General features: G+C 53.9%; 1 protein-coding gene across 2 annotated transcripts; it reads left to right on the top strand.

The window, feature by feature from the left end:
* The first annotated feature begins 702 nt into the window (after positions 1-702).
* NUCB1 (nucleobindin 1) lies at positions 703-21,667 on the top strand. Of its 2 annotated transcripts, none has more exons than XM_021681360.2 (13): positions 703-779; positions 1,185-1,324; positions 4,214-4,321; positions 6,946-7,078; positions 11,877-11,980; positions 15,260-15,445; positions 15,702-15,792; positions 19,031-19,089; positions 19,360-19,452; positions 19,538-19,630; positions 19,961-20,131; positions 20,559-20,655; positions 20,779-21,667. In XM_021681360.2, the coding sequence occupies exons 2-13, from the start codon at positions 1,196-1,198 to the stop codon at positions 20,889-20,891; spliced, it is 1,377 nt and encodes a 458-aa protein (XP_021537035.1). In that variant the 5' UTR covers positions 703-779; positions 1,185-1,195; the 3' UTR covers positions 20,892-21,667. The 2 variants fall into 2 exon arrangements, with proteins under 2 accessions (XP_021537035.1, XP_021537034.1); XM_021681359.1 differs by having other exon boundaries at positions 1,185-1,354.
* Positions 21,668-22,223: the final 556 nt, after the last annotated feature.

The raw sequence follows: 22,223 nt of genomic DNA, 5'->3' as shown, positions 1-22,223 counted from the left end.
TAATCTCTGGGTCTCTGGGAAATAAGCAGGCAAAGAAAGAGGGCTGGGGGGGGGGGTGGGATTCCCACTGGGACCTGCCCTAATCCCCTCCCTCCTGGCCTTCCACACTCCACTTCCAACAAAGCAATGACCCTTGGCCTCCACGGCAGCCAGGCAACCCTGCTCCAGGGTTCTGAACTGGAAGGGCATGCAAGGTGTTCCTTAAAGGGATCCAAGAGAGCCGGCATCACTGGGTCGCTCTGCTCTCTCTCTATATATAATATATAGTGTATATATTAGATATATATGGCTTATATGTTAGATATATTAGATATATATAATATATTATATATTAGAAACTTATAAGATGACCTGTGCCAACTGCTACCGATCTGTAACTTGCTGCCACTTCTTGTGGAAAAATAAATGGGGAAAACGACAACTGCCAGGAGGCGAAGGCAGGGGCCTCTTCGCCTGCGGAAGTGGCCTCATTTTCCCCCTGCCTGCAGGGAACTGTAGTTCTCTTCGAAAGCCTGCGCTTTCCTTTCGCCTAAAAGGCAGGAAATGAGGCGTCAAGAGGTAGAGCTTCCGAGAAAGGAGGCGAGGCTTTCGAGAACAGACGAGCGACTTCGGCAAGGGGCGGGCCGCTAGACCGGGACCCAGGGGCCTGGAGCCAGTGCGGACCAATCAGGCTTCGGAGGGCGGGTCCTCTGCGGAAAATGGGCGTGGCCTAGGGGGGAACTCACCGGAACGCACCGGAGGTCCCAGCCCGGGAAAACGCCCTCTGCGGTGAAGGAAAGGTGAGGGGCTTGGGAGGGGGGGGTCCTAGATTGGGTCCTGGGGAGGAGCGGGAGAAGGGGACCAGAGGGCTGGAAAACTGGGTATCGGGGAGGATGGGCTGGGCACCAGTACGCCTAGATCCTGGCGAAGGAGGAGGCTGGGGGCCTGGATCTTTGGTTCTGGGGAAAAGGGGTTGAGATCCTGGATTCCTGAGTCTGAGCGAAGAGGCTGGGTGCTGGGAGCCAGGACTCCTGGGTCTAAGGAAGGAAGAGCTGGACGTGCGGAATCCTGTGTCCCGGGAAACGAGACGCTTTGAGTCTTCACTCTTAGAAGGGGGATGCGGGCGGCGCTGGGGGCCCAGACTCCTAGGTGCAGGGGAGTAGGCGACTTGGGACAGACATTATCCACCTCTCTCCCCTCCACAGGCCACGCCGCCATGCCTTCCTCTGGGGCCGGCGCAGCCCTCCTCCTCCTGCTGTCACCGCTGCTGCTGCTGCGCGCTGTTCTGGCCGTGCCCCTGGAGCGGGGGGCGCCCAAGCAGGAGAGCCCCGCGACCGAGAGCCCCGTGAGTGGCCCTGCCCTGCTCTCCAGCCAGGTGTTTGCAAGTGGTACTAAGATCCCCGCGGATCCCCGTCGCCCCTGGGTGGATACTTCCCCCACGGCCGCGGCTCGGAGTTTGCCTGCCATTCTTTGCAGTCCCGGGGCTTTGACGTGGTGAAAAACTCGGGGCGGGTGTGTGTGTGTGTGTGTGTGTGCGCGAGCGCGCGCGCGCGTGCGTGCATATTTCTAAGTCCCTGGCTCTGAGGTGTGGGGAAATCAGGTCAGAATGGAAGTGACAAATCTGCATTTCCGCCTAGCTTAATCTGTATTCTTTGAAGCGCCCCCCTCCCCCAAGAAGGAATCCCAGAAAAGAACTACATTTCCCAGTAGCACCTTGGGCAGGTGGTGTTCCTTAACTGGGGTGTTCTGGCTTCATGGAGCTCGTGGGAGTTGAAAATTATGAAGGTAATTCCAACATGTGTTTATCAAATGCTATGAAACCTTTGGTCTTAGGGAATTTGGAACTTTAAAGATCCTCAAGGCCAAGGCCCTGATTTGTGGCCTGAATCCTATAGCTTTCATCAATAATGGGCACGTGACTGTCTCAGGAAGGGATCATTCCGTGCTCCTGTGTGTGGTCCTGACCTTGTGAGTTAGGCCTCTGCTTGGTGAAATCTTTGCAAACACAGAAGGGCACTTCTGAGTCCCCTTTCCCTTCATTCATCCCACACATTTCTTGAGAATGGGCACCAGGGTGATGGTCAGGGAGAAGGGTCACAAGCTGAAATCTGAAGTGCAAGGAAGAACATTCCAGGCACGGGCAGCCTGTGGTGTGAAAAGCAGAGTGAGTAGAGAGACATGGAGGTGGCCAATGTGACTGGAGGGGGGTGGGGGAGGCAGGTCTGTGGGGCCTCAATGGGTGCTCTTCAACCTTACTTTATAGATGAGGAAGCTGAGGTGCAAGAGAGTTTAAGTAATTTGCCCAAGGACTGAGGTTTCCAGGTTTAGCAAATAAAAACACAAGACACTCAGTTAAAATTGAATTTCACAGAAGCATGAATAATTTTGAGTATAAGTACACTCCAGCAGTATATTTATACTATAAGTTACGCATTGTTTATCTGAAATTTAAATTGAACTAGGCATTCTAGCTGTCCCAACAAGGTCACCTAGCTAGTAATTGGCAGATTTGGGATTCCAGCCCATTGGCTAAACAGTCAAAATGTCCACACCTTGGGGCTCCTGGCTGGCTCAGTCGGTAGGGCATGAGACTCTTGATCTTGGGGTTCTGAATTCGAGCCCCACACTGGGTGTAGAGATTACTAAAAAAATAAATAAACTTAAAAAAAAGAAAAAGATGTTAACACCTTAGTTCCCAGAACCTGTGACTATCTTACCTTATAGGGAAAAAGAGTATTGGCAGGTGATTGAGACAAAGCTCTTGAGATGGAAAAGTTATCCTGTATTATCCAGGTGGGCTCAACGTAATCACAAGTGTTCTCTATAAGAGGGTCAGGAAGGTCAAAGTCAGAGGTGATGTGATGACGTAAGCAGAGGTCACAGTGATGCAGGGTCATGTGCCAAGGAACCAGGCAGCCTCTAGCCGCTGGAAAAGGCAAGGAAACAGATTCTCCCCTAGAGCTTCCAGAATAAGTTCGGCCCTGTCTACCTGTTCTGGGCTTCTGACCTCCAGAACTCTAAGAGAATACATTCGTGTTGCTCTAAGCCATTTAATCTGTGACCCTCTGTTCCAGAAGCAACAGGAAATTGGTACACCCACAATGGCATGGCTGAGCCATCAGCACCTGGTTATCAAGTTCCTACTGTGTGCTCCCTACATACGGAATGATAGCATTAATAGATCGAACGTCTCCTATGTCCTTAGCATCGCGCGAGGCCCTTTATCTCATGTACTTTTCACCACGGCGCTGAGAAGTAGGGAAATTTATTGCCTATTTTCAAATGGAAGAGGGAGGCCCAGGAAGAAGAGTGCCACCCACCTACCCATGCCAGGTCTGGGTCCAGGAGCCTAGGGATTTTTTTTTTTTTAAGATTTTATTTATTTATTTGAGAGAGAGAGTGAGAGAGAGAGAAAGAGCACAAGAGGGGGGAGCGGGAGAGGGAGAAGCAGACTCCCTGCTGAGCAGGTAGCCCGATGCGGGACTTGATCCTGGGACTCCAGGATCATGACCTGAGCCGAAGGCAGTCGCTTAACCAACTGAGCCACTCAGGCACCCGGGATTTTTTTTTTTTTAAGATTTTATTTATTTATATGACAGAGAGAGACAGCGAGAACAGGAACACAAGCAGGGGGAGTGGGAGAGGGAGAAGCAGGCTTCCCGCCGAGCAGGGAGCCCGACGTGGGACTCGATCCCAGGACCCCGGGATCATGACCTGAGCCGAAGGCAGACGCTTAACGACTGAGCCACCCAGGCGCCCCAGGAGCCTAGGGATTTTTGTCTGTCTTGTTCACTTGCCAGGTCCCCTCGCACGGCACCTGGCACGCGGTAGGAGCTCGGCGATCGCTTGATGAACAACGAATGAGTGTATATTTCGCCGCTTGCCAACAAACCCTCGTGTGTCCACCCTGAGCACCCGCTCTGTGCGCCGCGTTGCGCTGGGTGTCTGTCTCCCCGTGTGATGTTTACTTCGTCTCTACTAACGGCCTGAGAAGAGACGAGTGCCGGGGCCCAGAAGATCGGGCAGTTTGCCTGGGGTTACAGAGCAGGGGATCAGAACTGGGGTCACCTGGCTCTAGAGCCTTCGTCCCATGGGGCAGGTCTGCCTCTTGGTCCGAGCAGAGGGTCTCGGGGTCCTTCGGCCGGCGCCCGGGGCGCGGGGCCTGGGTCCTACGTGCAGGAAGGAACCGGAGGGGATGGGGGCTGGGCTGCTATGTTCACCCCTGTCCCCTCAGGACACAGGCCTGTACTACCACCGGTACCTCCAGGAAGTCATCAACGTGCTGGAGACGGACGGGCATTTCCGCGAGAAGCTGCAGGCTGCCAACGCCGAGGACATCAAGGTGCGGCCGGGCGCGCGCCCGGGGGAGGGGAGGCGGGGCGCGCGCTCGGAGCACAGAGGTCAAGTAAAGGACCGGCTTCCCTGAAGGGGCCACGTGGCTCGGGGCCTCGCCAGACGGAGGCACGGGAGGCGCTTCTCAGTGCCACGCGGCCGGAAGGGAGGTGAGGAGCGCCCGGTGCGTGTCCGCTCTACCCTTCGGTGCTGTGTGACCGCCCCTCGCCGTGCCTCAGTTTCCCCATCTGCAAAGCGGGCGCAGTAGCAGAATCTGCATTACAGGGTTCAGGCTAGGTTTCACCCGAGGTAGGACGCATCAAGGGCTGAGATGTGCGGGCTAGCGGTCCTTGTACCTGCCGGGTGCGTGTGGTTCAACTGAGTCCTGGGCGTGGTGTGTTCTGCTCAGGGGAGAATTCAAGACACAGGAGGTGCGGTTCCGGCTCGCCTCCCCTCTAGCTCACGTAAGGCCTCCAGAGGGGCCGAGATTGTCCTCATTTTATAAAGGCAGACGTGGAGACCCTCGTGGCAGGGTTTGTCCTTCCTGTGGGCCCAGTTTCCCCGCAGGGCTGGCTGATGAGGGCTGCCCCCCCATGAGGAGACAGGGCCAACTGGCCCCCCTTCCTCCGCCCCGTCCCGCCGCACACAGACCCCCCCCCCAGGTGCGTGTGGGAATGCCCCATGTGGAGGAGCCTCCTTGAGTCTCTAAACGCCTTGGTCCAGGAGAGAGCCCAGGTGACCCTGCAAACCTCCCAGAATTCCTGGGGCTCTCATCTGTCCCCATCCACCTGGCCCCCAAGGAAGGACCGGCAGAACCAGAGACCACAGAGCCCAGCCCCTCCCGCTGCCCAGCTGGGAAAACCCGAGGGGCATCCCTCCCTCCCCCCCGACCACCAAGGTCCAAGGTCATACCACTGGGAAGTGACCTTGGAAACAGGGTGGCCAGTTAGGCAGACAGGGCGAGGAGTGGGATGGTGCCTGGATACAATCCCAGCTCCTCCTCACGCGCTCTGGGCTGAGTGGCTGCACCCTCTGGGCCTCGGTGTCTTTCTCAGAAACCGGGAGGCCTGATGCAACATTTTCTGTGACGTGAGAGGTGGTTGTGTGGGTGAGCAAAAATCCCACTTCGTGTGCTTGCTCGGGCACATGGTAAGGCTGCGGTGGATGTCAGTGTTCATCCTTGGGCGGCGGCGGGGGGGGGGGGGTGCAGTAAGATCTGCTCCAGTTCTGAGGTCCCGAGCAGGAAAAGGATGTGGGGAGACACGACACCAACCTGGTGTCCTCACTGTCCGAGGGACCTCGGGCAAGTGGTTTCTCCTGCTGGGCCTCAGTCTATCCATCTGTAAAATGGGGCTCTGGGCAGGATTAGAGGACAGACCCAGGGAGTCCCCCACAGGGCTTGGCCCAGAGTAGATGCTTGACTGGTTGGGGTGAATAGGACTGTCACTCTGGTCACCATGTCCCGTTGCCTCTCAAGGGCCACAGGCCCTGCGGGCTGGGGAACCCCGATGTGAGTCTCAAGTGACCGAAAAAGCAGCCTGAGCAACAACAGATAGCAGAGGGTGCTGGGGGAGGCCCCAGGAGGGCACAGTCCAGTGTGAGAAGTGAGAGAGGACTTCTAGAGCAAGGATGCCCTTTGCCCAAGTGAGGTTTGAAGTCTGAGTGGGGATGTCCATGGTGTAGAAGTTGTTGCAGTGTGTGGGGGGTGAAGGCATGGCACTTCAGAAAGCGGGAACTGTGTGTACAAAGCATTCTGGTACCTTCTGCTCTCTGCCTGGGGTTCCTGATCACTGACACAAAGACGGGCGATGGGGCTGGAGAGGTGGGTGTATGTGGGGTCTTTTTTTTTTTTTAATATTTTATTTATTTGAGAGAGAGACACAGCGAGAGAGGGAACACGAGCAGGGGGAGTGGGAGAGGGAGAAGCAGGCTTCCCGCGGAGCAGGGAGCCCGATGTGGGGCTCGATCCCAGGACCGTGGGATCATGACCTGAGCCGAAGGCAGACGCTTAACAACTGAGCCACCCAGGCGCCCTGTGTGTGGGGTCTTGAGTGCTGGGCACAGGGATTTTGTCCTGGGGGCCCTGGGGAGCCATGGGGGCTGTGAGCAGAAGAGGGGTGGGGTCAGCTCTGAACAGACAGAATCTAAAGTGACAGGAGGGGCAGCTCACAGAAGGCACCCCGGGGAGGGGAGCAGGGAGTTGCTGGGAGGTTCTTTCCAAGGGAGATGCCGTGGGCTTTGAGTGTCAAAGGGCAATGAGGATCTGCTTAGGCTTGGAAAGGGGGGGCGGGAGAGACTCCTAGGCAGAGGGACCAACCACCATGTGCAAAGGCCAGGAGGGGGGAAGAGCCTTGAGCATGGGGGCCGATGTCCAGTTGGTGTTGCTGGAACCGAGTGTGATTTGATGGATGGCAGGGCACGGGACTACCAGGTGGGCAGGGCCTCAAACGCCGGGCTGAAGGGCTGGACCTTGTCTCAGAGGCTGGAGGAGCAGGTGGGGCAAGGGTCTGTAAGCTTTCCAGGCTTCACAAAGCTGGTAGAAGTTTCCAGAGAGGGCAGAGAAAGGTCGAGGCTGCCCCGTGCACCCCCTCCCAGGCCCCCAGCCTGACCAGTGTCCCCTCTCCATTCGGGCAGAGTGGAAAGCTGAGCCGGGAGCTGGACTTCGTCAGCCACCATGTCCGCACCAAGCTGGACGAGCTCAAGCGGCAGGAGGTGTCCCGGCTGCGGATGCTGCTCAAGGCCAAGATGGATGCGGAACAGGAGCCCAGTAAGCAGGGGTGGGTGGAGCTGGTGGGGTGGGATGGCCTCCCTCCTGGGGACTCACTACCCCCACCATAAGATGTGCATAGGAGATTGATCGAGTTTTCTTTCTAGAACAATCTACCGCTAACATGACTGTGGTTGGTAGGCTGTTTTTTGTTTCTCTGTTTTGTTTTCATTTATTTTTTTATTTTTTTTATTTTTAAAAACCACGGTCATTTAAAATGTTGCTGCGGGCGCCTGGGTGGCTCAGGTGGTTAAGCGACTGCCTTCGGCTCGGGTCATGATCCTGGAGTCCCGGGATCGAGTCCCACATCGGGCTCCCTGCTCAGCGGGGGGTCTGCTTCCCCCTCTGCCCTCTTCCCTCTCGTGCTCTCTGTCTCTCATTCTCTCTCTCTCAAATAAATAAATAAAATCTTTAAAAAAATAAATAAAATAAAATGTTGCTGCAACTTCAAATTTCCAGGAAGTTGCAAGAATAGTACAAAAAGCTCTCGAATACGCTTCACCCAGATGGGCCAGTTCACCATTTGCGAGTTCATTGTAGGCTGTACCTCTTTTCACCAATTCAGTGAGTTTCCTCAGAAGGAGGGCGTTCTCCTGCCTAACTACCATGCAGTGATCAAAGTCAGGAAACTGCAAAGGGTACTCGGTATTTTTCATTGCTTTGTTATTCTCTGTCTCCCCCGCTGGGATGATTCTGATTTGCTGACATTTATACCTGAGACTATATATATATATTTTTTAAATATTTTATTTATTTATTTATTTGAGAGAGAGAGAGAGAGAGAAACAGCATGAGAGGGGAGAGGGTCAGAGGGAGAAGCAGGCTCCCCGCTGAGCCGGGAGCCCGATGTGGGACTCGATCCCAGGACTCCGGGACCATGACCTGAGCCAAAGGCAGTCACTTAACCAACTGAGCCACCCAGGCACCCCTGAGACTATATTTTATAAGTCTAATTATTTGGCTGGAAAAAAGACAAAAATGCACCTGAAAGAGAGAGGCAGGTTTAGATTCCAAGATCCCACCCTATTTCTGACATTCCTAGATAGGGTTTGTCAGAGTGTGTCTGGACCACGCTCTTTATTTTAAATAGCTTAATTGAAATAAAATTCATATGCCATATAATTTACCTGTGCAATGGGTACAACTCAGTGTTTTTTTAGTATATGCACAGGTGTGTACAACCATGACCAGAGTTGATTCTGGAACATTTGAATCACCCCAAAAAGAGACCCCAAACTCTTTAGCTCTCACCCCCCCATCCCCCCTACTCAGCCCCTGCAACCAGTAACCTACTTCCTGTCTCTCTGGATTTGCCTATTCCTGGGCATTTCATATAAATGGAATCCTATCATCTGTGACCTTTTGTGTCTGGCTCCTTTCACTTCGAATAATGTTTTTAAGGTTCATCTGAAATGTAGCATGTGTTAGCAACTTCATTCCTTTTTAAGGCCAAGTAATATTCCATTGTATGGATATACCAGAATGGGTTTATCTATTCATCAGTTGTTGGATATCTGGATTTTTTGCACCCTTGGTGTTATATATATTTTTTACCTTAAAAAAAATTTTTTTTAAGATTTTATTTATTTGAGAGAAAGAGAGAATGAGCTGTGGGGAGGGGCAGAGGGAGAGAGAGAGAGAGAGAAGCAGACTCCCTGCAGAGCAGGGAGCCTGATGCGGGGCTCGATCCCAGGACCCTGAGACTACGACCTGAGCCGAAGGCAGACGCCCCTGTTTTCATTTCTACCTGACTCCACTGATCCATTGACCAACAATGTCTCAAGTCCAGCTGTGTGCCGGGCACCAGGCAGGTGCTGGAGTTCCACGGTGACCAGACAGCCTGCGTATGCACCCACGCCTGTCCTGCTGCTTTAACTATTATAGCTTCAGAGTCTGGCCACTTCGCACATCCATCGCTGCTGCTTGGATCCTGCTTGGATCACTGCCTCCTCCCCGGCCTCCTCCCCGGGCTCCCTGCTGCCGCCCCTCCTTTGGGTGCTATTCCCCACACCTTCCCCCCCATCAGCAGCCAGGGGGATCCTGTAGCCGTTTCCTATGGCCACTGTAGCAAATTACCATTTAGTGGCTTAAAACAGCACACACTGGGGCGCCTGGGTGGCTCAGTCGTTAAGCATCTGCCTTCGGCTCAGGTCATGATCCCGGGGTCCTGGGATCGAGCCCCATATCCCGCTCTCTGCTCCGCGGGAGGCCTGCTTCTCCCTCTCCCACTCCCCCTGCTTGTGTTCCCTCTCTCGCTGTGTCTCTCTCTGTCAAATAAATAAATAAAATCTTTAAAGAACAAAAAAACAAAACAAAAAAACAGCACACACTGATTCCCTTACAGTTGGGAGATGAGAATCTGAAAGCAGTTTCACCAGGCGAAAATCAGAGTGTTAGTGGGGCTGTGTTCCTTCCAGAGGCTCTAGAGGACAGCCTGTCGCCTTGTCTTTTCTGGCTGCTAGAGTAGCATTCCTTGGCAGGTGGCCTCTTCCTCCATCCTCAAGGCTAGCACGTAGCCTCTGTGTTCAGGGGTCACGTGGCCTTCTGTAGTTGGGTCTCCCTCTGCCTCCCTCTTTTTTTTTAAGATTTATTTATTTGAGAGAGAGCACGCATGGGTGCTTAAGAGCATGAATGGCGGGAGGGGCAGAGGAAGAGAGGAAGCCGACTCTGTGCTGAGCGTGGACCCCAATGCTGGGTTCCATCTCACGACCCTGAGGCCATGACCTGAGCCAAAATCAAGAGTTGGATGCTTAACCCACTGAGCCACCAGTTAGTTGCCCCTGCCTCGCTCTTAGAGGAACCCTTATGATTAGGTTGGATCTCCTGGGTAATCCGGGATCATCTCCCCATCTCAAGATTCTTAATTTAATCACATCTGTAAAAGTCCCTTTTGCCACCTGAGGTCTCCTAGTCACAGGTTCCAGGGTTAGGGCGTGGGCATCTTGGGGGCCGTGATGCAGCCCACCACAGCACCCAGTCCACATCCTGTCCCTCCTCTGCTTAGAACCCACTGTGGCTCCCCAGTGCTCAACAGGCCCAAAGTCCACAGTCCTCACTGCTGCTCTGCCCGCCCAGCCCCTCCCTTCACAGGCGCCCTCTCCCCACCCTCTCCTGTCAGCATTTTTAGTAATGCTGGTGTGCAACACGTCTCTGTCGCCTCTGGGCCTTGGCCCAGGCGCTTCCCTCTGCCTGGGACATTCTCAGCGGTCTTTGTGTGGCTGGCTGGGCTTCTGTCTCAGCTCCTACCCTGACTGGGCTGCACGAAGGAGGCTCCGTTCGTTTCAGTCCTTGGGGTCGTGTGTGTTCGTCCTCTGTCTCTCTGCTAGGTGCTGGGGGCTCGGGGAGCAGATGCTGAGGCTGTCTGGGTTCCGTTGCGTCCCCAGCACCGGGCACCGAGTCTGGCCTGTGGCATATAAATAATGCACCATGAAATTTGATCTGTGTCTGTGTCTTGAGTGCCTGTCCCGCCTCTGGGCTCAGCCCGGCCAGAGCTGCCTCCGTAGTAACACAAGGCCCCGGGATCCCAGCCTCCCTGTGTGTGTGTCTCTCCCCGTCCCCAGACCGGGAGCCACTGGAGGTGGCCTGGGTCTGAGTCACATGGTTGGGGGGGCAGGAGGCCTTGGGAGATGTGCGTTCAGTGGATGCCTGGCTGTTGAGGGTGTGCTCTCTCCCTTCCTTCCTGAAAACCCTACCCCTTCCTTACTGCTTGGGAACTCCCGGGCACGGAGGGTGCCGCATGAGCAGGGGCCTGTTTGATGACAGTCTCGTACAAGGAGGTTGCATGACTTTGCTAACAAAGTACCATAGACGGGCTGGTTTTAGCAACAGAGGTTTATTGTCTCACAGCCCTGGAGGCCGGAAGTCCAAGATCAAGTTGTGGCAGGATCAGTTCCTTCTGATGGGGATCGGTTCTGGGTCTCTCTCTGGGGTTCGGAGAGGGCCAGCTTCCACCTTTTGTCTTCTCCCGGGGTGTCCAAATTTTTTTCCCTTTTAGAAGGAAACCAGTGCTATCTGATTTGGGTCCACCCTGTGACCTCATTTTAACTTGATCAGCTCTGGGAAGACCCTCTCTGCCAATTAGGTCACATTCTGAGGTGCTGGGGGTTAGGACTCCAACAGATGGATTTTAGGGCACATAATTCAACCCCTAACAGGGCTTGCGTTTATGTGCTCTGGAGCCCAACGACTAATTCTGATACTTCCTCTGCCAATTCCTAGATAGTGGTGACCTAGACAAGTCCCTTACCCTCTTCATAGAACCTATGTCGTAAGATTTTTGTGAAAAATAAAGCATTAGGGATGCTTGGGTGGCTCAGTCGGTTAAGCGTCTGCCTTCGGCTCAGGTCATGATTCTGGGGTCCTGGGATGAAGCCCCGCATTGGGCTCCCTGCTCAGCTGGAAGCCTGCTTCTCCCTCCCCCACTCCCCCTGCTTGTGTTCCCTCTCTCGCTGTGTCTCTCTGTCAAATAAGTAAATAAAATCTTTAAAAAAATACATTAATATATTTAATGTGTTCAAAGCAGAGCCTGGCATATAGTAAGTGCTCAATACATGTTAATAATTATTATGGTTATTGTTGTTGTAAGCATCAGAGTGAGTTGTGGCATCACCTCCTCCAGGAAGCCCTCCAGGATTGCCCCCAGGCTCATTCAGGCCATCCTGTAGGCTTTCCCAGTGCCCCCTGTGACCTCCTCTAGAGCACATCTAGCCCAGGATAGGGATTTTGAAAGAAAGAACATTCCATGAGTTTTTTTGTTTGTTTGTTTTTGTTTTTGTTTTAATACTTCTCCCTCATCCAGATGTACAGTTGGATCACCTGAGCCTCCTGAAGCAGTTTGAACACCTGGACCCTCAGAATCAGCACACCTTTGAGGCCCGGGACCTGGAGCTGCTGATCCAGACGGTAGTGAGGGGTGAGGGGGGCGGCTACAGGCAGTGGACTGAAGGAGGCTTTATGGGAGGGGAGAAGGGGACGGAGCCCAGGACATGCACCCGATCATCCTGGTGTTCTCTAAGGTCGGTGGCTGCAGAGGCCCAGGCGGTGCCCGGAAGCCCTCCCCAGGTTCTTTCTGGGAGGTGTAGGCAGAACGGGCTGGGCTCCCTTCAGACCTGGTTTCAAATCCATCCTCTGTTTTGTCCTTCCCATATGACTTGGGTGGGGACGGGGCCGGGGGGGGGGCGCTGTCCCCTCTCTGTCCTCGTGGGAGGAAGAATCACGCCCCCCCCCTCACAAAGATGTCACACCCCACACATCCTAATCAGCAGAGCTTGTGACACATGACCTCCCACGGTGAAAGAGATTTCGCAGATGTGATTAAGTTGAGGGTCCTGAGCTGCTGAGATGAGCCTGGGTTATCCGGTGGGCCCTGCATGTCCTCCCGACAGGAGGTGTGACTACCTTAGGTGGGAGGCGGCAGTGTGAAACAAGGTGCTCTGTCGCTGGCTTCCCAGATGGAGGAAGGGGCCACCGGCGCGGGATGCAGCTCTAGAACCCGGAAGAGGCAAAGAAAAGGATTGTCCCCGAGTCTGTAGAGGGAGCATAGCTTGGCCTCCACTGTAATTTGAGCTCCATAAAACTAATTTCACATCTCTGGCCTCCATACTGTAAGATGATAAATGTGTATTGTTTTTTTTTTCTTTTCTTTTTTTTTAAGTAGGCTCCACACCCAATGTGGGGCTTGAACTCACAACCTTGAGATCAAGAGTCATGTGCCTGACAGACTAAGCCACCCAGGCGCCCCTGAATGTGTGTTGTGTTAAGCCACCAAATGTATGATCATTAGTTATAGCAGCCATAGGAGCTAAGAGTCCTTATCTGAGAAGTGGGACCTCCAGCCTAGCCTCATGGGGAAGGCCAGGAGCGGTGGGGCTGGGGAGTGCAAGGGGATGCCCCCCAGACCTGCCCCTGCCTCTCCCCTGCTCACTTTTCTTCCACGGGTCCCCAGCACCTCCTGGACAGAGCCTGACCTCCTGGACAGAGCCCGACCGCCTGGCCTGAGCCCCGCTCTTCTGGCCTACTGGAGCTCCATCTAGTGGCCACGAAGATAGTAGCAGACAATCGAGTCTGTTCCTGGCATTGGACTCAAGTCCCTGAGGGGTGGTTTTGCCACTCATTTCCAGAACATTCCAGAAACTGTCCGCTTTTCTCCAGCCCCACTGTCCTTCTCCTAGTTTCAACTCCCATCATCTCTCATAGCCGCTTCGTCACTGGGCTCCCCGCTTCTGCCTTCTAAGCTCGCCAGCAGGGCTTCTCAACTCAGCACTCTTGATGTTTGGGGCTGGATAATTCTTTTTTTTTTTTAAGATTTTTATTTATTTCACAGAGAGAGACACAGTGAGAGAGGGAACACAAGCAGGGGGAGTGGGAGAGGGAGAAGCAGGCTTCCCGCTGAGCAGGGAGTCCAATGTGGAGCTCGATCCCAGGACCCTGGGACCATGACCTGCGCTGAAGGCAGACGCGTAACGACTGAGCCACCCAGGCGCCCTGGGCTGGATAATTCTTTGTTGTGGGGGATGTCTGTGCATTGTGTGACGTTTAGCCGTATCCCTGCTCTCTACCCACTTGATGCCTGTAGACCTACCCTCATTGTGACAACCAAAAATGTCCTCACACTTTGACAGTGGTCTCCTGCAGACCAGTCACCCCGGGTTGAGAACCCGTTCCCCCCACAACAGCTGTGTCCGTTTCTTATGCTGCCCTGTAACAAATTACCACAAACTCAGTGGCTTCAAACACCTTGAAATTATCGTACGGTGTAGACCAGAAGCCAAGAAGGATCTTGCTGGGGGTGGTAGTTTGCTATGGCTGCAGCAGCTTACCACGGACTCAGTGACTTAACACAACAGAAACCGTGGGGCGCCTGGCGGGCTCAGTCAGTAGAATGCGTGACTCTTGATCTCGGGGTTGTGAGTTCGAGCCCCATGTTGGGCGTAGAGGTTACTTAAAAAATAAAAATATTTTAAAATTTAAAAAAAATTAAAATAATGTATGACGACTAACATAACATAATAAAATAAAATTAAAAATAAAATAAAAATAAAAACAGAAATGTATTCTCTCACGGTTCTGGAGGCCAGAAGTCCAAAATCAGCATCCCTGAGCCAAAACCAAGGCTTTGGCAGAGCTGTACTCTCGTTAGAAGCTTTAGGAAAAAACCCACTTCTTGCCTTTTCCGGCCTCTGGAGGCTGCCAGCATTCTGCATCTTGTAGACCCATCACTCCAGCCTCTGCCTCCATGGTGTTCTCCCTGTGCCTCTCTGTATTGTCTCTGTAGCTTTCTTATAAAGGCACCACTCGGATTTAGGGCCTACTCTAATCTGATAGGACCTCATTGTAACTAAGTAAATCTACAAAGATCCTATTTCCAAATAAGTTCACATTTCAGCATTCTGGGTGGACATGAATTTTTGGGGGGATACTCTTCAACTCAGTGTCGTATTGCTATCTCCAATTTACAGAGGAGGAAACTGGGGCACAGAGAGGCTAAGTAACTTGCCCAAGATCACACAGACTAGTGGGATTTGTTCACACAGCAGGGTCTGGATTTGAACCCTGGGCAAAGTAATCAGAGACCTAGACTTCTTTATCACCTAGCTGTACTGCTTTCCCTATTAAGTTCACCTTGCGTGTTGTTCCTTATTGCTTATTTCTCCAGATCTTTACTTTATTTTATTTTTAAGTAATCTCTATACCCAATGTGGGGCTTGAATTCACAACCCTGAGATCAAGAGTCACATGCTCCACCCACTGAGCCAGCCAGGCGCCCCTATTCCTCCAAGATCTTGAGATTGTGGAGGACTTGAAAGAGGTGGGTTAATGTTCTTACCCCAAGGGGTGCTTGGCCGGCTCAGTCAGAAGACCCTGGGGCCCTTGATCTCAGAGGGTCATGAGTTTGAGCCCCATGCTGGGTGTAGAAATTACTTAAATAAATAAACTTTTAAAGAAAGTTGTTACTGTGTGTAACCGTTCTAATCTCTTGAACAAATAGACAGAGGAGGCTGTGTTATGGGGCAAGAGTGGGTCATAGAGATCAAGAAGTGAGCTCAGGACATGGAAGCCAGGACTGGGTAGAGGTTGGGGTGGCCCTTGCCCGTGTTCAAGGCGGAAGGCCTGGAATTTGGAGGTTGAAATTAGGGCCTAGGTGTGGCAGTGAGACGAGAAGGACCATCTGCCTTTCCCCAGGCCACCCGGGACCTTGCCCAGTATGACGCGGCCCATCATGAAGAGTTCAAACGCTACGAGATGCTCAAGGAACATGAGAGACGCCGTTACCTAGAGTCACTGGGAGAGGAGCAGCGAAAGGAGGCAGAGAGGAAGCTGGAAGAACAACAGCGCCGGCACCGAGAGCATCCCAAAGTCAATGTACCTGTAAGAAGCCCCCCCGCCGGCCCCGCAAAGAGGCTACCCCCCACTGGTGTCCAACTCTCCAAGCACCACAAGATGAGAAAGTAGCTAAAGAACTACAATTCCCAGCAGACCCTGAGGCCAAAAGCCCCTTTAAATATGCTCAGCCACCCCAGGGGCTGCTGGGAGTTATAGTTTTTCTTGCTTGAGGGAAATGACATTTGAGGGATGGGGGGACTCAGACTTCTTGCTCATGAGCCCCTGGCTCTCCCCTCCACAGGGCAGCCAAGCCCAGTTGAAGGAGGTGTGGGAGGAGCTGGATGGATTGGACCCCAACAGGTTTAACCCCAAGACCTTCTTCATACTGCATGGTAAGGTGGGGAGGAGCCCCAAGACCCAGGCTGAAGCCGGAGGCTCTGACCTTTCTGGGGCCTGAATACTAGGAAGAGGTGTCCCCATCACAGTGGGGCTTAGCAGGCCTAAGAGAACTGAGCCTATCCCTCCTGTTGGTCTGGAAGGCTACACCCTTCCCCATTGCTAGGGTCTTCCACTGAAGAACTAGGCCTCTTTTCTGGGATACACCAGACTTTTCGGTTCTCGGGACTGGCTGATACCCACTAACTGAGCCATCCAGGCTTGACTAGCCTGGGCTAGTGTCCAGCTCTCCGAGTTGGACAGGAGTCCTGTTGCTGCTCCCAAATAAACAGGCCTCCAGGGACTGAGAAGCTACCTTTTCCATGGTGTTTCAGACACCTCCTTCATTCTCCTCCTCTCTAGAAACTTAACCCAGGGTTGCCAGGCCCCCTCAGATGTGCCTAGGACCCTGCCCCAGAAGCTACAAGCAGTCAACGGAGCTTAACAGGGCCTGGCTCATTCATTCAGCAAACATCTACTAAGCTCCCTCTAAGACCAAGCTTCATGGCAACTCTGGATCCTGCTGTGAACAAAACAAAGCTCCCCCCTCTCACATAGCCAGTGATCAGGCAAACCAATAACTCTGTATTTCAGTGGATCTAAAAAACCTGGGAATGTAAGATATTCTAGAATTTTTACACAAGCTTCCCATTAAATTAACACACCACCGATGACCAGATGTCTTCTGATCTCAGGGATAATAAAATCGCGGGGGAGGGCTTACATCTTACAGTCAAGGAAGTGGATTCTATAATAGCGTCTGGGGCAGTGATAAGAGAAGAGTAACATGGGAAAGCCAACAGCAGGCTTAAGGGCCTAGAGTGTGTCATACCCACCAGCCCCATGTGGCTATTGAGCTCTTGAAATGTACCGAGGAACTGAATTCTTTTTTAGTTTTGAGATGTGAGTTTTTTAAAAATTTGTAACTGTGGTAAAATACACTTAACTTGAACTGTCCCATCTTCAGCCCTTTTTTTTTTTTTTTTAAGATTTTATTTATTTATTTGACAGAGAGAGACACAGCAAGAGAGGGAACACAAGCAGGGGGAGTGGGAGAGGGAGAAGCAGGCTTCCCGCCGAGCAGGGAGCCCGATGTGGGGCTCGATCCCAGGACCCCGGGGTCATGACCCGAGCCAAAGGCAGATGCTCAATGACTGAGCCACCCAGGCACCCCGTCTTCAGTCCTTTTTAAGTGTACAGTTGAGGAATGTTAAGGACACCCACGTTGTTTTGCAACCAACCTCCAGAATTCTTTTCGTCCTTTCGAAACGAAAACTCTTCTGTTAATCAGTAACTCCCCGCTCCTCCTCCCCCCAGCCCCTGGCCACCTCTATTCTGGGTGCTGTCTCGACGAATTGGATTATTCTAGCTACTTCACATGAATGGAATCATACAGCATTTGTCTTGTTTGTGACTGGCTTATTTCATTTAGCGTAATGTCGAGGGACCCAAGTTTTCGTGGTACTTGGCTGTTATTAATTTAAATGTTATGCACCCCACGGGACTGGTGGCTCCACTGGACAGTGCAGCTCTAGAGAGGTGACATTTGAACCTAGACTCCAGTGAAGTGAGAGGTTGAGCCTTGCAGATACCTGGGGGAAGCACGTTCTAGGCGGAGGGAACAGCGAACACACAGAGGGGAAGAGTGAACGTGGGTTTCCAAGGTAACGGCAGCCGGATTGTTCAGAGCCTTCCAGCCCGGTTAAGGAATTTGGATTTTATTCTCTCTGGGATGGGGCACCACGAAAGGGTCTTGGGCAGAGGACTGACACCATCTGCCTTAAGGGCTGACCAAACCCAGCTGGCTGCTATGTGGAGGATAGGCTGTACGGCGTGAGGGCCAAAGCCACGAGGAGGCCAGAAATGCTGGTGGCTGCACCATGGGGAGTAGGGAAGAGTGGCTGGATTCTGGATTTATCGTGAAGGTCTAGCTGGTAGGGCTCGCAGATGGACTGGATGAGGATTATGAATGAACATAAGGGTCAAGGGTGACTCCAAGATATTTGGCCCGAGCACCCGTATTTGGCAGGGAAGATTGGGAACTAGGTCCATTCGTGTTAAATTGGAGATGTCTGTGAGGCACTTACATGGCGAGGAGAGTTGGCAGTTGGATATTCAGGTGTGGAGGCAGCTTGTGGATGGCACTGAAAGCCAAGGGACCGAAGGAACCCATTTGAAGAGGTGCTGGCCAGTCATGCTCTTTTTGTAATGATGAAAATGTTCTGTGCCACCCAATATGGCAGCCACCAGCTACGTGTGGCTATTGAATGCTTGACCTGTAACAAGTGGGACTGAGAAACTGGGATTTTTATCTTAATCGATTTAAATGTAAATGGCCTGTGTGGCTAGCAGCTACCATGTTGGATTTGAGGATTAGATGGCCTGAGCCCTGGGGCCCATCAATAGGTAGCATGCAGGAGGAGGACAGAGCCAATGAAGGAGAATGAGGGGTATCTGGGAGGAGAGAATGATGTTCTGGAAGCTGAAGGCAGAAAGTCAAGTAAAATGCAGGTTAAAAATTAACCATTGGCTGGGCACCTGGGTGGCTTGGTCGATGGAGTATGTGACTCTTGATCTCGGGATTGTGAGTTTGAGGCCCACATTCGGTGTAGAGATTGCTTAAAAATAAAATCTTAAAAAAAAAAATAACCATTGGATTTGCAAGGTCAAGGTTCCTGGCCATCTCTGAAGGACCAGGGTGGGTCCTGATCTGAGTGAGCAGAGGAGGAGGGGACAGTGAGTGTGGCCCATGCGGCTGAGAAGCCTGGAGCCTCGGAGCCATACAAGCTGGGTGGCCCGGAGAGGGGTTCCTCTGGCCTGGGGCTCTCTGGGAGGCGGAGGCCTCTGACACCCCTGGCTCCTGGGGAAAGGGGTTGATCCTGTGCCCAGATCACCAGGTGTTAGGGATCAAGTTGTCCTGTGTGACAACCATGCCAAGGATGGTCCTGATGAAGCCCACCTTCATTTACTCCCTTCTTGGGACCCCGGTTGGTAGGGATCGGGCTGTCCTAACAATGGGCCAATGGGGCACTGAAGCCTGAAGGATATCATTGTATTGTTGGGGACCCAAGGATTCCTGTCCTCTGATAACAGAGCCCACATCAGCCCCCAATTCCTTCTCTAGCAGGTTCCTCAGGGACCTGACCCACCCCGTACTCAGTCCCCCCCCAAGATACCTTGTTGTTTCCCCCTCAGATATCAACAGTGATGGGGTCCTGGATGAACAGGAGCTGGAGGCCCTCTTCACCAAGGAGGTGAGCGAGCATCTTGGAAGCCGTGGGTGCAGAGGATGCCCACATCCGCCATGTGTCCCCTCAGGTCCCCCTGGATGGGAACTCAGGGGAAACTACAACTCCCAGCAGCCCCTGGGACAAAAAGAGGCTACCAGGAGTGGCAGGGTGGCCCCCAGGGACTTCTGGGAGTTTAAGTTGCCTGGTTATGTGTGTAAAGAGGCGGAGTAGCCTAGGAGAGAGGTTGCTCTGGACCCCTCAATATGTCCTGCCTCTCGCTTGACCCTGCTTCAGCTGGAGAAGGTGTATGACCCAAAGAATGAAGAAGATGACATGCGGGAGATGGAGGAGGAGCGGCTTCGCATGAGGGAGCACGTGATGAAGAATGTGAGAAGAGGGCACCGGGATCATGGGGAGGGTCGGGGCAGGGGTGGAGTGAGGCCCAGCTCTGTCGCTTACCCTGGCTCCCCAGGTGGACACCAACCAGGACCGCCTCGTGACCCTGGAGGAGTTCCTCGCATCCACCCAGAGGAAGGACTTTGGGGACACCGGGGAGGGCTGGGAGGTGAGGCCATGGAGGATTCTTTGAGTCCTGAATACCTCTCTCCCCCAGCCCTAACCCTTCTTTCAGAGTCTCTGGCCATGTCTCTTACGCTCTGGGTCTCTGCCTCCTTCTGTCTCTGGGTTCTGTCTCCGGCTCCCTCTGGATCTCTGTTCCCCCCTTTCTCTGGGTCTTTATCACCCTCCTCAGCTTCCTCTCAGATTGCTTCTATCCTCACACGCGACCCAGGCCTCCCGGCCTTCCCCAGACCGCCTCTGTTCGCGGATCCCTCTCCAACGCGGGTGGGCCAAGGCTGACGGCACCCTGCTGAGGGCCCCTGTCCCCGCCTCACAGACAGTGGAGATGCACCCTGCCTACACGGAGGATGAACTAAGGCGTTTTGAGGAGGAACTGGCCGCCCGGGAGGCAGAGCTGAATGCCAAGGCGCAGCGCCTCAGCCAGGAGACCGAGGCCCTGGGGCGCTCTCAGGGCCGCCTGGAGGCCCAGAAGAGAGAGCTGCAGCAGGTGACTGGCCAGGGAGGCTGGGCCCATCCTCTGAGTCCCTGGTGGCCTTTTTCCTTGTGTGTTCAGAGGCTGGGAAGGCCTGTGGCCGCTGTGTTCATCACTGGTAGAGCCTCAGGTGGTGACCGCCATCTTGAGTAAGGGCAGATGTCCGCATCCCTGACAGCTCTGTGGCTGCCATGTTGGATAAGGGCAGTGGGGCTCTAAGCAGGAAAGTGGGAGGGGGGAAGGCCAAGGGCAGAGGAGGAGGTTAGACCCAGCAAGGGTTCAGTGACCTGGACCTTTGGAACTCTTGAGCCCAACTCTCAATGAGAGAGAGAGAGAAGCTGAGGCCCATGGGGAAGAGACGGGTTCAGGACCGCATCACAAGTTGCCGTGGAGACTCGGCGGCATCCCCTCTTGCCTGTGCAATCTCCCCCGCCCGCTGCAGGCCGTTCTGCAGATGGAGCAAAGGAAACAGCAGCAGCAAGGCCAGAACAGCCCAGCCCCTGGCCCCGAGGGACAGCTGCAGTTTCACCCAGACACAGGTGCTCCGGGCCCCTGGGCACCCCGGCGGTGGGGGGGGGGCGGGCGCTGGCGGCCGACTCCTGGATCCAAGGGAGGAAGAAGCTGGGATGCCTAGTGCTACCATTTCCTCCCTCCGTTTGCAGACGATGCACCTGTCCCAGCTCCAGCTGGTGACCAGAAGGATGTAGGCCCTTCAGAAAAGAAGGTTCCTGATCAGCCCTCCGAGCTGCCCCAGTCGGACCCCCAACACCTGTGATCCTCCTGGGGACACCCGCTCACTCTGGGTTCCTACGGAGGCAGCGGGTGGGAGCGGGATGAGGAGTCGACATCAACCTCCTCTGGGGGCCAGCGACTTGTGTGGCCGCCTGGGGGAGGGGAGGGCCAGGTGGCCCTTCCCACATTGCTGCCCGAGCCCCGCATCTGCCACCTCAGCTTCCACAGCCTCCCGGTCTGTGGCCCCTTCTTCCCGATCCTCTCCAGCGGGCTGCCTTCTCAAGTCTAGCTGGGCCCTCACTTGGGTCACCCTAACTTAGGGAAGTCCTCTCCCTCCCGAGAAGGGTCTGCCTTGTGCCCGCCTTCCTAGATGGTTTGGCCTCAGCTCCCCAGGTCGTGGCTACTGAGGCATCCTGCGTCCACCCCCACAGCTGCTGGAATTCTGCCTGCTGCCCGGCTTCTGCCAGTTGATGAGGCTTGGGTGGTCCCTCAAGAGGGCCACCGGTGCCTCAAGGGCAGTGTCTTCCCCGTGGCTGGCTGCGAGGGACAGCAGAGTCGTCAGTCGTCAGCATAGCTGATTAGCGCTGATCCCAGGAACTCAGACTCTCCCTGACTCCTGGCTTCCGGCTGCCTCAGCCTCCGCCCTGACTGCTTGGCTCACAGCCCCAGAAGGGTCCTGGAGCCAACCCTGCCCCAGGATCGGGTTCCAGCCCCTCAGCCTCATGTGGGAGCACCCCCCCCCGCCCCTTCCTGGCCTTCTCACACTCGTCGGCTCCAAGTTCTGCTCTGTACTCCAGTTCCATCCAAATACACCTTCTGGAACAATCCGTGCCTCTGTGTCTTTGTATATACTCTTCCCTCTGAAACCTCATCCCCAATTCCCCTGCTAAAGTCCCCCTCATTCTGTAAAATTCAATTCAAGCATGATATCTGAGAGGCTCCATCCTGGCAATTTTTTGTCCTCTCCTGATAAGTCGGATGGAAAGGTTTAGTAAAGAAAAAAAGTATTATCTCCCAACACAAGACATCTCAAGGTAGGGTGATTCCAGGGAACCACTTTCTCCCATATCCTCCTTCTGCTGTGGTCTCAGAGTGGCTGCAGCTGCTCCAGATGTCACACCTGCTGCACCAACAGCTGACGAAGGACATTGGCAGAGGCGACAAATCAGAACCTCCTCCTACTTCTCTGTGCCAGAGCCCATTTACCAACACACCACTGGGCATGGGGTAGGTCTGGTTTGGCACCCACAAAGAGGAGGAAGTGTAAAGGAGGCTCAGACGATAAAAATTATCTGGGGAGACACAAAGCCGGCAGGCACCGAGGGCAGGCGGATCTGCTGGGAGGGGTCCCGCACGGCTCTGGCGGAGCCCAAGC

Source organism: Neomonachus schauinslandi, chromosome 16 (genome assembly GCF_002201575.2).
Source record: "Neomonachus schauinslandi chromosome 16, ASM220157v2, whole genome shotgun sequence".
In the NCBI taxonomy this organism is placed as follows: Eukaryota; Metazoa; Chordata; class Mammalia; order Carnivora; family Phocidae; genus Neomonachus; species Neomonachus schauinslandi.
This window is presented reverse-complemented; position numbering and strand designations above follow the sequence as displayed.